The 18,912-nt window shown below is 35.7% G+C and overlaps 1 protein-coding gene across 7 annotated transcripts in view; it reads right to left on the bottom strand.

The window, feature by feature from the left end:
* LOC134754168 (JNK-interacting protein 3) overlaps positions 1 to 18,912 on the bottom strand; it is a 156,239-nt gene that overhangs the window by 102,574 nt on the left and 34,753 nt on the right. For 5 of the 7 annotated variants that reach the window (XM_063690293.1, XM_063690294.1, XM_063690292.1 and 2 more), the window contains 3 exons: positions 18,613 to 18,750; positions 15,109 to 15,333; positions 2,258 to 7,260 (listed from right to left, as the gene is read on the bottom strand). In XM_063690293.1, the coding sequence (XP_063546363.1) occupies positions 7,139 to 7,260; positions 15,109 to 15,333; positions 18,613 to 18,750 (485 nt within the window). In that variant the 3' untranslated portion in view covers positions 2,258 to 7,138. Of the gene's footprint in view, positions 1 to 2,257; positions 7,261 to 10,885; positions 11,000 to 15,108; positions 15,334 to 18,612; positions 18,751 to 18,912 lie in introns of those variants that run through there. The other 2 variants (XM_063690295.1, XR_010128877.1) reach the window with 2 other exon arrangements.

Raw genomic sequence — 18,912 nt, forward strand, 5'->3', positions numbered from 1 at the left:
ATCTAAAATTAATTAATAATTTTATTTAATAAATAGTGTCATAACTAACCTTTATTATCTTTTAATACAAAAATATAAAATAAGCAGATTCCTATTGGATTCGTCAAAAGCCTACTGATACGTTAGTGAATCTAATATGTATACCATACCGTTTAACGGCCTCTATTTATATGTGTAGTTAATCGTTACAATCTGCATTAACCCAGACAATTCCCGCGCCACCCTTCATCAATATTCGTTTACGTCAAGGTAATAAATAATGGCCAAAGTGATAATTGATGTGTACAACGTATGTACGAATAAAACCTTGTGAGGTAACCTATTTTCAGTCGCGCAGATAATATGGATTTGTTTTAATGGGAGCGTGCTTTTGTTATTGCCGGCAATACGAATCCTAATTTTGATCACACAATTAAAACTGGACAACCCGCGTTGGTCTAACACTGGTACATAACACTTTTTCCACCAGTTTAGCTCAAGCATTTCGTTGAAGCTCTATTTTTCATTTAGGTAAATGCCGTTCGGGCTCGCGCCTCCATCCGAAAACCTTTGTGGTCAGTAACAAATTGCTGCTGGATTTATGGCGCTTCAATTTAAATGGAAACGTTAAAATAAAAGAACGCCTCGGAAACGAATTGTTGAATCTCTCAGAGCAATCGTAGGCATTGAATGCCTACGGATACGAATCCAACAAATTTAACGATACAACGGATTATTGGACACTGTTTACAGAGTTTTATCACGTTGGCTGCCATGAGCATCAACGGTGGGATCACTACATTTGTATGGGGCGTGGAAGCGACACTTTAGGTGTAGTATGGTAGCCAACGTGTTAAATATCAACTTTACTATTACAGTAAAAAATAAAAAGATGACCCTAATCATTTATATTGGTTACAGCAAAGTATTAGTGTGTACCCATACAGTATGTAGAAAACTCTCAACAGCATCACTCATGGGTACATTTTTGACAAATTGGCTGTAGATTTTGATGGCATTTTCGGATATTTTGTGATGGTTCTGTGATTTCTAACAGATAACTTTTACGAAAATCTGTCAACGAAAGTGATTCGGCATAATGTTCCAATAATGATCCAGACATTTAATATTTAATTTACCTAGACGTCATAAGTCTAACATGGCACATAACATTTCCACTTTTATGTATAATAAATACCTAACCTATACAAAACAATATTTTGCAAAAAAATGGTAAACTAGCCTCTTAACTACTGAATTACTCTTAACTATTTATAAAATTGGCCATTAATTAAGTAAGTATGATTTTAACACAACACCAAAAACACATTTGTTAATTATTTTTATAGTTTCTTCTATTTGGGCCGTTTGTAAAAGTATGAATCAGAAATTGAAAACATGAGTCGTATGGCGTAGTTCTTTGGTTAAACGTAGTTCAAAAGTCTATTAATAGTAGAGACTAGAGCACAAAGTTATGGCGTTATAATAGTTTTACAATTTTAGTGCGGTAAGTTGCGTTGATTGTGAGCTACATGAGTTTTGTTGCGTTCTGCATTTTGATTTTAGAGTTAGAATTGTTTCAATACTCATAAAAATAAAATTGTATTGTAATATAATTGGTGTTTTATTCAATAACCCTAGAATGCTATCTGGGCCTATTTTAATTTTATTGTCGGTTTTCGTTAGATTTGGATAAAATTTGACTGGTTTGAAGGGCTTCTTATTCTGGGTAGAGCAGGCTCCAATGAGATGTTCGTTTGCAAAAATAGCGGACCGCAGTTTGACTTCTGATCCTTGTAGTGGGGTTCCTACGCTTCTAGAAACCCGATGTTGCCGGGCTGAAAAGTGGTGCCGTTATCCCCACCAGCCCTTTGAATTTCCCCCTTACAATTCTCATACATTCGCTATCGAAAAAAATCCCACCTTTTGCACAAATCGGACAAGGATCAGAAGTCAAACTGCGGTCCGCTATTATTGCAGACGGAACTTCACTGAGCCCGGTCTAGGGTGGAATAAATAAGAAATTCCAATTTAGGACAAAAAAATGTATAGTTGGTCAAACCAAATTGCCGAAAACGAAAATGTGGACAAACAATACATTACGACTTAAAACTATATGGGAAACAATAGTGACCCTAGAGAGAGATGGAGGTGACCGTATCGTTCGCTATGGCGCGAACGATTGACCTCTTGGCTAGGCACCAAGGTCACGTTTCCTCTGTGACCACTTAAAAAACAATTTGATTTGTTCCGAAAGTTGTAAAGTAAAAGAATTCCGTTATCAGCATTCCTTTATTTGATTGCATATTACAAACAAGAAAAACGTTAAACACTAATTATAAATAATGTATTTATCCATTTGTAAAATTATATTAATCGTTGAACGGTTAAATAAAAAAATAACCCTTTCAAAACACAGGTGCTTTTTATAAAAAATAAATATAATTTGTAAAATAAAATTCTGATTTAAAAATTATTACTAAATGAAATAAAAAATTTAAAAATTAAGGAGTACCTAGTTTAAATAATTTAACAATATATAAAGCTTTCCACACAAGTTATTTGGAGGTCACTTACACACAAATTGAGAAGTGAATAATCTATGAGACAATTTATACTTGGTCAAAAAATAATACGAAATAATTTATTATCAGAAATGTGTACACAGATTTATATGGTAAGTAATTCATTATAAGACTAAGTACAAACAATAATAAGCCAAAAATTTAAAATACATTGCGGTTATCTACAGAAGGCTTATGTACAAAAGGCTGTTATTGTATCAATATGGTTACAGCGCTCAGCACGAGTCTAACATTTGTCCCTAAAGCCGGATTTACATTACGAATTGAGTGGAGTCAAATTAATCTCGTGACATTATTTTTACCAACAGTATTACTTGTAATTTTATATTTTCGTAATGCATCAAAAGCATGCATTAATTTCATGAAAGCAAACCAATTTCGTGCCCCGCGCGATTTTTTGGTGAAATTAATGTCATGAAACGCAGTGAAAATGCGACGTGAAACTATTATAATTATAACAGCATAATATGGAACCAGAACAAACATTTTAAGGATAAAATGTGTAAATTTTTTAACCATTTTTTTATTGGCGATGTACACCGAAATCTTCAAAGTCCACTATTAACTGAGTAAAGGTCAATAAGTGCACCAAATTCATTAAGAGGATTAAAACGTTCGAACAAATAGTTTCAAATACACATTTTACCCGACGAACCTTAATCAAAACACACCGTCCAGTATAAAAGTCAGCTTTTGCCGTATAAAGGTATCGACATTTGATAATCAGCAAAACAATGTAAGCCTAGCTAACATCACTTAGTTGTTTATTTTGACTAGCACTTACAGCCGGAATTGGTTTTAAGGGAAATGTTTTAAGGTATAAGTTTTCTAAAGATATACCCACTAGGTGGCACCTAGGCGTCATAACATATCCTGGGAAGTAGATGGCAGCACTTTAATCACCTAGGTCTGTCAGACGCTTATATTTCTTTAAACCGTCATTGGCAATTGAATAAAATTATATTGAATTGATAGCACGACGTAAAATATTTTTTTTGTTTGTATATCACAATGTAAAATTATATCAAAATTATTATACATAAAAATATCGAGTAAATAATATCACTACACAATATAAAAATTACTCCTACTCTATTCACAGAAATATTAGTGATCCAGCACACACATTTCGCAAAAAAACCAACTCCCACTGTAACACTTAAAAAACTAACCATAAGCCTATTATAAATAAATTATTCTTATATTAACTTAACAAATTTGACGTGTTCAAATATACATCTGAAAATGAAATTATGAAATAAACAGTGTTTAAGACATCGAAGGCGAAACACAACGGGTCATAATTAGATGATAGATCAAAGTAGTTGTTAAACAAAGATAACAAATAACCTAGTCTTTTTCGTAATAATATTGTTGCACCATAAGATAAAATATTAATTAATCATATCGAAGTTATTCTCAGTTTACAGAATGGATTTCTCGAATGGGGCACTGAGAGCAGCTACCGGATCCACATGACATAAACACAGCCCCCGTATTGCTATGCGAAAATGATTTTAGGTATTTCCTAAGTTTCAATTAACGGCGATCGACATTTACAGATTTTTAAAAAAGTACAGTCAGACAAATTTTTTTTTTTTTGTAACAATTTTTTTGATGACAATCGTTTCCATTTCTATTCAAGATTAAAATTTTCTTAGAGATCAACCTAGGTTAAGACATTATACAAATAAATTCGCGTTCAGCACGGGATCATGTAGCTTTCCTCATTGCCTCGTTTAAAAAATCCATCCTGTAGTGTGAATTTAGCGGATGTATATTATTTTCTAGCGATTTCAGTAAACTTGCAAGCTGTTACTGTATCTTTAGTTACTTTGGAAAACAAAGTACCTAATCGATTGTATCTCTAGCACAGACATAAGACAGACATCTAAAAATGTTTTAGCGGAGTTTCAAATTTTCAAAATTTTCAAAGACTACGAATCTGGTACGATCAATAATTCTTTGGCTTTGGTGTGTGATTGACTGGTTTTTATGCATTTGATTTTCTATATCTGCTAAAATGGTAATGGTACATCTGAGCCTAGTCCCGTCATACCATCCACAAAATAAATAAAAACTTAACAGCGATCTATCTACGAGTCGTAAGTATGTATAACACCGCCTCATCACCTTTTATCACACGTAACGTAAAAACACCTAAAATATTGTGATGCAGATGACATAAACACAGCCCGTATGGTTAGCATTCAGATTCCTTACATACTAATGTATATACTTAGTTATTATTATAAAAAATCTCCAATATCTATGCTAATAACTATATAACACTACTAAAATGAATTATTTGGTGGTTATATCTTGTACATTATTCCTAGATGAGATTATATTATGCTTAATCGATAGCAATAGCGATCCGTTCGAATGACACGACTCTCACAAAAATATACCTCATGTCAATGGTACCGCGGTTAGTATTATACCATATGTGCACATGAAAACTTATTGGAACTTATATGCAGATAAGTAATAGTAAACGCGGCAGGATCAGCGGGCAAGGTTTCCTGATTAACCACTTATATACGAATATTGCATGAATTAGTGCAACACTTATTGATGTGAAATACTTTTTTATGAGAATGTTGCATATGCACCATTGCATACTATGCACCTTTAGATATTTAACAAAATATATTATAAAATATCGTAAAACAGTGAAGAAACTCACTGAATTTATTGTTTTGAGCGATAAACATGTACTAGTGATGTATGTAGTAGTATCATGTATATTGTTAAATATCTAAACGCGCAAACGTACCCTGCGTTGCCAGCCAAAGAGTTGTATATCAGTACAAAAGTACCAATGTGCACATCGCGAGTCGTATGTACTCGTTTACTTTGTGTGCGTCAGCTTAACTGTGTCAGTATTTTTTGTACGGAGACTGTCTAAAGTGGCATGAGAAATGCGAACGTTTCCGAGAAAATACGATGGGAAAGAATTATTCACTACATCTGTGTTACGTTCGACAATTCACACATTCTTAAACTCTCTGCTGCGACAAGTAAACGCACCGAATTTAAAAAGATAATAAAACTATTGAACGAGAAATAGATAAAAAATCGAGTCAGTTCTCAAATACATTGAGATGTTCGCAACATCAGCCCCTGATACCGATATACAACACTTACAAATTAAACGTGAACGCGTACATTGATATGAGCAATTACATATCGTAAATGAAAGCGCTAAGTAGATAGACACCAAAATAATAAGCACATTGATACACTCGCATGTGTCCATGGCCGTGCACTGCTTCTATCCGAATATTCTAACGTGAAGGACGAGGGGCTTCAGCCGCAATGTCGACCTTAAACAACCTCTATATATATGGTTCATTATGGATCGGCATTGTTTAATGCGCTAAAGCCCTAACACACGTGAGTCGGCGGGTCTCATAAGGAAATATGCTTGATATCACACTTAAGGCAAATATTAACTTTGAACTTTAACTTTTCAGGCACGAGTGTATTGTTGCAACGTTTCTATACAGCAGTTTCCCTATGAGACAGGCAAAATGTGAATAGGAAAAATGGATTTCGATGGACCAACAATCTAAATTCAAATCAAATCCTAATTTAGATGTATGCGACCAAATGTTTAATTAATTTAGATAATACTGAACCTTTCCCTAAAAATCCACCTTCGGTATAATCAACTTGAGCTCGTTCTTTCATACGGCGAATGTACATGGTTAGCAAAAACCATATAAAAGAACTACGCCTTGTAAGACTAGTGTATACGTTCCAAATAAAATTGTTTGAGATCTTACATCCCAGTACATTACTAAGAAACAAAACGAATTCAAGTCAAACTATGTTCTTCTTGCCATTAAATGAGTACAAAACTTTAGTGATAAACACTACACATAGGAATTTACATTACTTTAACATAGCTAGTATTTCAGATTTGTCTAAGTAAAACCAAAGCGCAAACCAGCCTCATAAATACCTATTTCATAGCCCTTTTCAAAGTAGTGACAAATTTCTAGATACAGAGACTTTTAAAATCGGTAAGTTAATAATCGTTATCACTTATTAAGCAGTAGGACGAATGAATTAACGATGATGTAAAACCAATACTTATTAAAAATTGTTTAATAGACCATATACACTCGGCCTAAGCGTTCACACCTGACGTTTTTCGACAGTCGGTACACTTAGCTTCAACACGAAATCTAAGCTCGGGATAGAGTCATTGTTACGAACATTACGTAATTTATTACGCAAACAAAATTTGGAGCTCAGTTTCATGTTGTAGCAATTGTACTGTAATGCATACATTTTGAAACTTAAACGCATAAAACGTACCGGTAAGACTATTTTTTAAACCTTTTCCATAAGTTTACTACAAATGCAACATCCGCGTGGCTACGTCTCAATGCGTTTTCGCCTTTAATTACGTCAGGCTGATTCAAACTTGTACACACGTAAAATGGAACAGTCAGGTGCGCGCAACAGTTGATAGTACCTATTCACATGATGAGCGTCGCCGGTTTAGCGGTGGTGCACACGTATACGAAGTCATCGGACGCGAGCCGCCGGCGCGGCGTGCGTTAGGCGGTGGCCACCTGCCACACGATGAGGTGGCTCTTTGAAGCCCGTTCCGCCAGGGAGCTGTGCCCGCTTGAGGACCCATCCTCGGCTACCACCACGCTGTCCTCCATTTCTGAGTCGGCTGGGGGGGTTCGAAACGAAGTAAATTATTTTGAGTTGAAAGCATTTTCTTTTGTTTCAACTATCATGAAAATTGGCGACTTTCATCAGCGATTTGTCGATTTATTTGGAAATACGGAGCTCATGATGACATTAAATTGTCTGGACGGGTGTCATGGTAGGTATACTATACCAAAGGTAGTTTACCTTTGGTCAAATACGGAATTTTCTTATCCACGTTAAAATTGTTAAACGAACAAAAAACAAGTAAATAAATGAAGTTATTTTTGAAATATAATTGAATCAGAATGAAACCAATCACGGCAGTTAGGTGCTATGAGTCTGGTAAATTAACGATTAAGAAAGTCACTCGCCATATAGCAAACTTTTATTACCGTTTCCACAGTATCATGTTGCGTTTCAAAATACAAGGAGAACGAACGTATAACAATATAGAATATTAAGACACAATAAAATTACTACATTATGGAATAATGTTAGCAGTATGGACATCACGTTAGTCGGTATAGCAATATACACGTTAGCAGATACTTCAGAATATTGACTAATGTGTCGATTTGTCGAAGTATATCAAAATTACCAAAAAGTGTTCAAAATGTGGAAGGTACACTGAAAAATCAAATACCATTTTGCGTGGACTAGCAATTATGATACACATTGACATTCGGCAAAGATAAACGCTCCATTTTATGTAAAGCGTAAGAGGAAACTTAGTGCAGCAAAGTAAATAAATGTGCATATTTTTGAGCTATCCCTTTTTATAGTTATGTCCAGCATTTATAGATACAGCTATAATTACATGCTTTATTTGAGCCAACACGATTAATTACCTTTATGTAGCACTGTTAATATCATTGATGACGGGGGTATTTTTTTTATTTGCTTATCGTAATATTTTTCGCATTTACTCGCCTTTTACAAAATGGCATTAAAAATTTAAACTATTATCATTTCACTAAAACAAAACGTATTATCTTCAAAATGCTCCTCTTTAGCATTGACACACAACGCAAAGGGTTCATTTACATATTAAGTCACAGCAACATGGGGAGGTGGAGGTCATGCCAAGTGTGACAAGGGGGAGGGCGGGTTCTAGAAAAGTTGTTGTTGTTTCTGTAGTGTAAACAATATTATTGCTATAGAATACGAGTAACATAGAAGTATAAAGAGGAATAAAAGATTCGATCACTGAAATAGAAACAATTTACGTTAAGACAGTTACTTATGATGACAAAGGCGAATGTAAGTTTCAATAGCAGTGCTTAAGTTTAGCTTGGTGTAAAAAGAGAGAAACAGTGTAAAGTAAAATTATATTATAAGCATATGTAATATAAAAAGGATAAGATTAATAAGGCCCACTTGCACCATCCCACTAACCCGGGGTTAAGTGGTTAAACCGTCACCCTAGTGTCAAATTGTATTGGTAACCATGTTAACTCCAGGTTTAACCGGTTAACCCCAGGCTAGTGGAATGATGCAAGTGGCGCTAAGATATAAAAAAATATCATCTAGCCTAGCCGCCCACCCACAGGCCCATAAAAAGCTATCTATATTTCCATTTGTATTGGCAAGTTTTGACGTCTCGGCGGCTAGAGGTAAAATAATATTAAATGAATAAATATAACATTAGTATCTTATATAAAATCGACCTAGTAAAATATAAACCGACGGATGTCACAGTGAAATCTATCGTCTTCTATCGAAACTTGATTTGCGCAAGTATGTTTAATATAAATTGAGCGATAATAATAGGGTATTTGACTGTATTTAAAACAAATTATTTAACACCATGCATGAAATAAAGCACCAGAAGAATAATAGAGAAACGTAGACAACGGTTATTTTTTTAGACACAATTTCTATTTTAAAATCCGTATAAAACTATAAAGAGTAGGTAATTTGATCATGACGTCACATGCTAGTTTTTCATATAAATTCCATAGTAGCAAAACGTTTCGACAGTTCGAAAAAAGAAACTGATTTGACTGGTAGTCAAATACCCTATTGCATGATGTCGAGTGTTGTAAAAGACACGATTTCTCTATTTACTTAAGAGAATACGGGAGCAGAGATTTAAATATTTTAGGTGAATATATCCGTCTCGCTAACGAAAGCGGCTCCTAAAACTAGTGCGATAAGGACAACGCCAGGTTAGGCCAAAAATCCTAGGTAAAAATCTCAAAAAACGAGGTTTCGTACTCGACTGTTTTCTCCTCCAAAACTTAACCAAATGTAACGAAATTTTGAGATCTAAATGATAATGAAATTATCTGTGTCGGACTGTTTTGTATTTTAGGCAAATTGATGTCAGTTTTGTATACCATGCTTCTCTTCGCGGCCTATTAAATTAGGCCGTTTTTGCGAATATTTAAAGTTCTCTAGTGCCTTAAAAACAAAATTATAAAAACAAACAACACATTCCGACACAGATATTAATAATAATAATCTGTGTTGAAAAAATCATTGCTCTAGCTTCAAAAACCACGGAGGAAACAGTAGAGTACGTTTGTATGGAGAAATGACCACTCCTGCTGCATTTAACTCTGTCGTTCTTAGAAACAACGGACTTTAGTTCGGTAGAGCTTGGTAGAGCCTTACGCCGCGATCTTGTATCGGCACCGTGAATTAAACAATGGTCTACTCAGGCCGGTGTCATATCGCAACTTCGAAATAAGTTTTGCCGATATTTCATTGGTCAAATTTTCATTTAACCGAACGCTTTGTTTCCAATAACGCCTGCGGTCAAATGTAAATTTGGCAAATCAAAACATCGGACAAATTATGTTTCGAAGTTGCGATAGGTAACTAAGGCCCCTTTTCTCCAAGAACGTGATAATTATAAATGAAAATAAACAATCCCGTAATGAAATGTGCATATTTGTACATGCTGTTGAGTTGCTTACCAACGATATTCCACGATGGTCAAAAAATATTAAGACACGTAAAGTAGTAAAAACTATACAGGCGCAAATTTGACAGTTGCAGTTACAACCTAATCAGAGCTAGTTAAACCGGTAACACAGTATCAAATTGTATTGGTAACCATGGTAACTCCAGGTTTAACCGGTTAACCCGAGTTAGTGGAATGGTGCAAGTGGTCCTAAGGTAACTTTGCACCATCCCACTAACCCCTAGTTAACCGGTTAAACCGTTAACCCAGTGTCAAATTGTACTAGTATTCATGGTAACTCCAGGTTTAACCGGTTAACCCCGGGTTAGTGGAATGGTGCAAGTGGCCCTAAGCTAACTTTGCACCGACTTGAATAGAAAAAAGTGAGGGAGTGACATTGTAAACGTCATATTATCACATAAATTTGACATTAATTAATAGTGACATTTAATTTAGTTTATTTTATAGATAAGTAATATTAAAGTAAATAATTAATAATGACATTGCCACAATTGTCGTGCAAATGCCATGCAGAGTTTTCTTTCTTGGTTCGACTCTACCAATAATGTGTGCGGCAGGTGTCATCTACTTCAGCTCTCAAATTTATGTACAGTATTTCGTACTACCTTATGGGTCTCAGTATTTTTTCATCTATGATATTAAATAACTATGTTATGGTTTGTGATGTTAGCGTAACCCAAGCTTCTACATGCGGACCGAGATAAAATTAACATACCGGCTGGGAAAAATAAAATTACAATCACTTAAATCCTATCAGGTACTCAGGGATCAAGTATCTGCCAAACAATGAGGTGGGAGGCAGTGTCTCTGACGTCATCGGCATGCTCCTCTGATAGGGGAAAAAATAAAAAAAAGGGAAATTAAAAGCCTATTTCTTTACCTGATAGCCAAAGTGACCAAGGGTTGTTTTGTTTGATACGCTATTGTTTTCTACCTTCCGGCGGTCATCAATATAATTATGCGCGTGCGATAGAGAGAGGAAATGGCAGGTAAATGTACAAAATTTTTCGTAACCTTAGACATTAGGCAAGTTTCGTGTGTGACGACGTTATGTCACATAATAGGAAACTCGCACACACACATATACATGCTAACAGCTGAAACCTAGCCATTAGGCCAGCGGGCGTATGTTTAGCACGCTAACGTGGCAATGACAGGATAAAGTGTGGTCTTCGTTGTTATCACGTCGATAATTGCTTCCGTCATATGCCCAGAGAGTGGCGTAAAATTTCCTTAACGAGTAGCTAGTTTGCTCTGAAACTTTGTAATTACAATAGGATAAGGTATATCTATGCCTGCAATTAGTTTATGTAGCTTCAGATACCATAGTTAAAAAAATACAGCGAATTTAAGTTTTTCATACAAAACTTGTTTATGCTCTATTTCGTTTGTTTTATAAACTGGAGCTATATAAACTAATTACAGACCTAGATACCTCAAAGTTTCATTACGATCTAACACGTAGTTTTAAAATGAGAACGAAACTCCGTTTGTATGGGAAGGTGAAATTCGGCCGAGCTTCTTCGGTCACTTTGGCTTTCAGGTATAAAGCTAATGGTTTTTCCACTATGGCATTAGTAAAATTGTTACTTCGATTCTGACAATGAATGAGGCTTAATTTAAATGGTGATTATGAATACGTTTTCCTTTTTTAGTATTTATCTATTGGAATAATCGGTGAAATACTGCTTTTTATTTAAATTAATATTGCAATAATTAGTAGAATATTTTACTTGTAATCAATCATCCTAAAGACACATTTCAAACATACACGTAGTAGAAAAACTAAGTGAGATCAAAAGATAATATGATTCGTACTTGTAATAAGTCATATTATCATGGTATTAACTTCAAATCAAACAATAGGCACATATCAATTAAATTGTAAGCCAGGAAGGAAATCGAGTCTATGTCGAAGCGTATGTCGGACCCACTGCTAGAAAAGGTGAGGATTTACATAAGGTTTTTTACAGTACATATAGTGCTAATTTACCGTCCTAGTGCGGTAACTAGCACTATACGTATGTCGAAAATTTAAAGGGCCATATGTACTGTAAAACGTTGTACAATACACGTGCGAAATGGTAATCTTCTACTTTTCCTACGAAGGTGCGTCGGGTGCGTAATGATGTTTCAGATTGCGCGTCTAAGGGCTTATTATCGTGTACTTTTATTATGTACCTATGTTCAAACTCTTTGAATAAACGTATTTTATTTAGACGGTGCGTGAACTCGCATGCGAGTTTAATAGGAGATGGATATTACTGCAATGTTCTGCCACCAGAGTGCAGCACTAACCTTTTTAGTAAACCATAGAGTAACTTGTACATACTGTGCCTTTAACAGTTTTTTGACAAGTTTTCAGATAATAAAATATGACATTGATGCATCAAGGCGGTTTGCTTACATAGGACCTACGAATCCGGAATTTCGCTATCTGCCTCTTTATCGCTTGAATAAGCAAGAGTGACAGAGATGTTAGAAAACAAATTTTCGATTTTCTTGTTTCGCGATAGACCCTCAGATTATGGTAGTGGCGCCCCCTACGCAGAGTTTCGCGTAATATTCCCTATTACATTGCGGCATTTGATCGGTCGACTGAATTGGATGTGACCTCAATACTCCGCAATGTAAATAAAATCGCACGCAAGTTCGCGCGCCGTCTAAATGTGACATTTTCAACCAAAAGGTACCACATTGTCGCTTATCAATAAGGTTGATTTCAAATTGAAACTATATGGAAAAAGCGCCTTATTGACAACCGACAATAAGTACCCTTTTGATTGGGAATGGCACAAATGAACCCTAAATTGCTAAACATACGCATGCTTCGTATAGAGCGCGTAATCTGCGAATACGCGTGTCCCCACACGGCGCAATTGTTAGATCAGCAGCGGTATCGTGGTCGTATTTTATAACCTGTCATGCCATGTGTCACTTTCGCACTTACATATTTGTTAGAACGTGACAGGCATGGTGACAAATGATTAAGAGCCGACCTTAGCCCTACAGGACTAGACATACTTTAATGATAGCTATTCTATTGCCGACTTCGTGACATAGCGGCGATTTAGCTGACTAGAGGGCATTCACACAGTACAAGTTCGCCTCGAAGTAACGCAAGATATAATATATCATCCACAGATTTAATATATACGCTAGATGACGCAAATACCACGATTTGTATTGAAACCAAGCGTGCCGACTTTTTCATACAAAATTTACGCATAATATAATTCTAAAATTACTTATCTGTGATAGGAAATATGTTATTGCCTTTGGGTGTTCGCAATTTTTGGGCTGTTGCAGTTAATTATCATGCAACGAAGCATTTTTTAAGTTTTCACGGACGTCCGGCTGCAAAAACTGACGCGCGTGGACTGTAAAGAGCGACGGTCAACCTCGACGCTTGGTCGGGGTTCGGACACGCGAAGTAGATGGATTTGCGTCTTCTATGGTATATTTATTTCTGTGATATCATCATCGTATATAAATCACACGTATGGCAAGGTGCGATATAACTTGTTATCGCATTTGGCCTTGTGAAACTAAACACGCGAATTCATATATTACTTCCGGCGTGGATTTCTATTGTATTATTTTATTTATTTTATTAAACAAAAGCTCCATACGAAACAAATTAAGTGCATAGGTACAGTCGCCATCAGACATATCTGAGCGACCAAGGTGCTCACAAATATCTGAACACGCCTGTATTGTCAAGGCATTAAGTGCGTGTTCAGATATTTTGGAGCACCCCGGCCGTTCCGATATATCTGATGGCGACTGTGCGAGGGAGCATTCGTTGTGAGCCGGTGTCATGCTTTACCGCATCTGGTGTAAATCGGCCTTTGACAATGTGAGAATGTAAAAATATTATATTAGATAATAGATATTCGACAGAGTGAATGCGAATAACTATTCTTGTAAAATTTGAAGTGTTTTTTTTTAACACAACTTATCCCACGTCATCCCACACGTTTAATCAAAAACTCACCACATGAATTAACATCATGTTAGATCACATACAAGACTAAAAGAAAACGCGGTGCCTTCAAGATTTGTAGAACACGAAAACTCTAAGACCAATTAACTACAGTATAATAGGGATGTGCAAAAACCACCACATCTCTCACAACTCTAGCAGTGGACAGTCCGTATGTATGAAAAGCAAAGCAACAACGCTACACACAACCGAAGCACAAGCTAACCACGTTAACTGCGTTGCAAACTGGACCTTAAATAAATACAACTAACGTGCATATTGCTTGTTTTGAAATGTATGCGATCGGAAATAATCAGAATTGAGAGTTGAGATTGCCTACTAAAGAGTATCGTGATTTAAAAGCGTCAATTATTTTAAGGAAATTTGAACTTTAAAGCTTTTCAGTAGCGATGCATCTCATATATTCAAAGTATATGTAATTTATTTTTTGTTGCTCGTGTCTAAAATAGAAATTTAGTGTTTTAAGTTCACTTTATATTATACGGACACATCGTTACTGTATTGCAACTAGTCTAAATAAGAAAATTGCATATAGAAAAAAGGGTAATATACCTAAAAAATTGTCTAGTAAAATATCGTCTACAAAATAAATTTAAATTAAATTACGTTGTTTAACGTAGGTAGTTCCAACTATTATTGGCCATTAAATTTACGTTCTTCGGCCCAATGTACAGTCAAGGGCATAAATATATATACATTCCCAAAGTTTCAAAAATATGTGTACGCTCTTACACCTTAGACATAGTCGTGTTAACATATTTTTGAGCCATTTGTCTGGATCGATATTTTTGCCTTCGACTGTACACATTAATAAGAGTTATGTGCGAGTTCATGTTGTCACTAAACGCAAGTAGCAAATGTATAAACTCGTACTTGTGTAATGGCAACGTGTAAACGGTCCTTAAAGAGAGTGTTAACATCCAATCACTGACCTATTCTAAAATCGATGTAACCCTCCCCGCCCGATATGACGAGCATGGGCGGTCCGCGGCGCGAGTCGGGCGAGCGCGTGGGGGACTCCGCCGCGCCGGGCACGGCTACGAAGAACGTGACGGCGTCGCGGTGCCCGTGGAAGGAGAGCTGGGCGTGCGCCATGGAGCACCAGGGGATGGCGCCGGTGGGGGATGTGGAGCGGGCTCGTACTAAAGATGCGTTGGCTGGAGAACAGAATATAAATAAATAAAACTAAAAGCAGCCGACTAGAGTAAATATAACCAAGTAAAAACTTTACGGCAGCGCGCACAGTATCGCACAGAAACTCGCCATCCTCCGCGCGTTATCGCTGCTCAATTCACTCCTGACATCAGCACCAGAGTGCGACTTGTTTGCGTGGAGATGGGCGAATGTGTGCCAGGAGTGTCTGAGGTTTTGTGAGATGAAGGATGATAGGCTTTCCAGCACTTGCATTTGACTTGACTATTTGTATTTTACTTTATATATATTTTGTATTTGTAATGTGTATACCTGTAACTAGTTTAATTATTCGGTGTATTGGCCTATGCTGTGATGCCGTGTAAATAATTTAAGTAAATAATAAATAAAATAATAATGTTTTGTCATATTAGATTTCAGAGAAAGCAATGATGAGCGGCGCTGTGATACGGATCAGAAACCTGGACAAAAGTATACCGTCGAGTAATCGTCGATTTTAATGATTCTAAATTGCTTAGATAGACATAAATTTTTGTCGTTTTTGTTTATATTTTTTTATTTATTTATTTATTTATTTATTTGGGAAACATACAGCACATTATAATACAATAAGGTAAAAGATATAGTAAGAACATAGGCCAAAAGAGTTTCCACTTATAGTTAATACAAAATTCCTTTGCTCCGAAAAAAAAAAGTACAATTATTAGGTATTTTGAATTTAAAGTTGAATTTGAATTTGAATTTAACAATAACATTGAGTAATAATAACAAGCATAATTTAGAATTTGGAAAATAACAAGCACAATTTTCAATTTAGAATTTGAAATCAAATAGGTACAATTACAATAACAATCATAACAATACAACACAAGATTACAATTTTATTACTAGCTACGAGTTAACGAAATTTGCCATTTATTATATTTTTTTATTTTGTTTGATGACAGAAACAAATTTATTACACCTATGCTGGAACAAATCAATGTGAGAATATTTCTTATTGTATATATTGCATGCTCTTGCTAAAAATTTGTTGTTTACATATTTTTTGCGAGTGAATGGAACTGATAGTAAAGCGGTGGACCGTGTACGATACGTAGGACATCTAAATGACACCTTGCTGAGAAGTTCTTCCGAATCAATTAAATTATTTAATATTTTGTACAAGAAAATTACATCCCGCTTTTCTCTTCTCACTTGCAAGGACTCAAATTTCTCGGGCTTAAAAGATTTGAATTTATACTTCATACGATTAAGAAACTTTTTTTGAACACTTTCTAATGAATTAATGTGCACTAAATAGTTGGGACTCCAAACTGTAGATGCGTATTCCAAATATGACCTTACATATGCATTATATAAAAAGAAGTAACGTTGTGGGGTTTTTAAAATCTTTACTTTGCCTAAAAATGAAACCAAGCATTTTGTAGGCTTTAGATGTTATCTTATCTATGTGTGAAACCAATTGAATTTTACTGTCTAAATACACTCCCAAATCTCTAACCTCCGTAACTCTAGTAAGCTGTTGGTTTCCGATGGTATAATTAAAGTTTATAGGGTCAAGCTTCCGCGTAAATGTAATAATTGAACATTTATTTATGTTTAAGTACAGGTTATTACATAAACAATAGTTGTCCAATCTATTAAGGTCATCCTGCAAATTGACACAATCAGCCTCGGACTTCACAATGGTAAATATCTTAGTATCGTCAGCATACAATAATACTTTAGAATTCAAAAAACAGTCAATGACATCATTGATATATATGTTAAATAGTAGTGGTCCTAAATGCGAGCCCTGTGGGACCCCTGACGTAATAGGCACAAAACTAGAGGTGTATCCTTTGATAGTAACTGCCTGAGTTCTATCCCGCAAGTACGATGTGAGCCAACGCAACAAGTCTCCATGGATACCGAACATTTCAAGTTTATTTAATAAGACAGAGTGTGAAATTTTATCAAATGCCTTTGAGTAATCGGTATAGATAGCATCGACTTGGTAATTCTTGTCCATTGCGCTCAGAACATAATCAAGGAGCTCGCACAAATTAGACTCAGTTGACCGTTTATTAATGAAGCCATGCTGCTGCGTCATTAACATCGGTCTTATTGTTGGGTAGAGCGTGTCATAAACTATCTTTTCAAATAGTTTAGGAAGTATAGACAATTTGGAAATGCCGCGGTAGTTTCTAATATTATGTTTATCACCACTTTTAAAAATAGGCACAATGATAGATTTTTTCCAAATATTTGGTAAGGACCCAGACCTAAGTGAAATGTTGTAGAGTAAACATACCGGTAATGCAAGAGACTTACTGCAACGTTTTAAAAACACAGGATGAATGCCATCCGGGCCACTGCCTTTGGATTCTTTTAATTTCTTCAAGTATTTTTCCACCAGAGGTGCGTCAATATGAACGCTATTAATAACACAATTTTGTGGGCTATTGACACTAGGCATGGAAGTTGAGATAGGTTCAAATACTGAATGAAAAAAGTCACTAAATAGATTAGCCGTGCTGACTCCATCGTTTGCCGTAATATTGTCTAAATAGAGCGAATCCGGAATACCAGTGCTATCCTTCCTGGATTTTATAAATGACCAAAACGACTTAGAGTTAACTTTTATATTATTTTCAGCCCTAGAGATAAATAAATTGTAGCAAGAAATTTCTTCGTTTTTTATTTTAGAGCGTAAATTAGAAAAAGCGTTATAGTCAGCTACTCGTCCATATATTTTCCATTTTTTGTGTATCTTGTTTTTTTTCTTAATTAACGTAATAAGATTACGGGAATACCAAGAAGGAAAATTACTTGGTTTTGTAACTGTTTTGGAGGGAACTAATTCTTGAATTATATTATTTATAGTGGTGTAAAAGTCATTGACTGCACTCTCGATATTATTAGTATCTAGTTGCGTCTCCCAATTGATTTCCCTCAATTTCAAATTAATTTTATTATAATCGGCGGCAAAAAATCGACGTACTACACGCGGTGCCGGTTTTAAAAGACGCTCAGTCGAACCAATTTCAATCGTTATACAAAGGACTGGGTGATGAGCGTCTATGGGTACAAGAGGGTCCGCGCTAGCTACCTCTTATACATGCTTATATGACGATCCTTAATGGGAGAGAAAATTATTTTAATTTATTTTATATTTTTTAGTATGTAATGTTTGACGATCATGATAAGAAGATAAGCATAATTTTGACATTGATGCAAATTTACAGTGTAATTTTTATCCTGAAATAAATAAATCGAAATCTAAATCTACGGTGACTCACCCGGTAAGGGGCCGGCGGCCGGCGCGGGCTCGCGGCTGCCCTCCGACAGCGGCACGGATATGACGACGCCGTTGCTGGTGCCGATCCACAGCCGCCCCGAGCTGATGAGGAGCGCCGTGATACGGACCAGAGAGAAACCTGAACAAAACAACACAGCTCCTCAATCCATCATTTATCTATTGAGGATCAAAAGTCACTTGCAGATTAGGAAATACACAATACAAAATAAACGTTTTCCATATAGTTATTTATTTCTATCTTTCCAGTCCTTTTATACTCAGCTTTTTTTTTAAATCTATT

This window comes from Cydia strobilella, chromosome Z (genome assembly GCF_947568885.1).
Source record: "Cydia strobilella chromosome Z, ilCydStro3.1, whole genome shotgun sequence".
NCBI lineage: Eukaryota > Metazoa > Arthropoda > Insecta > Lepidoptera > Tortricidae > Cydia > Cydia strobilella.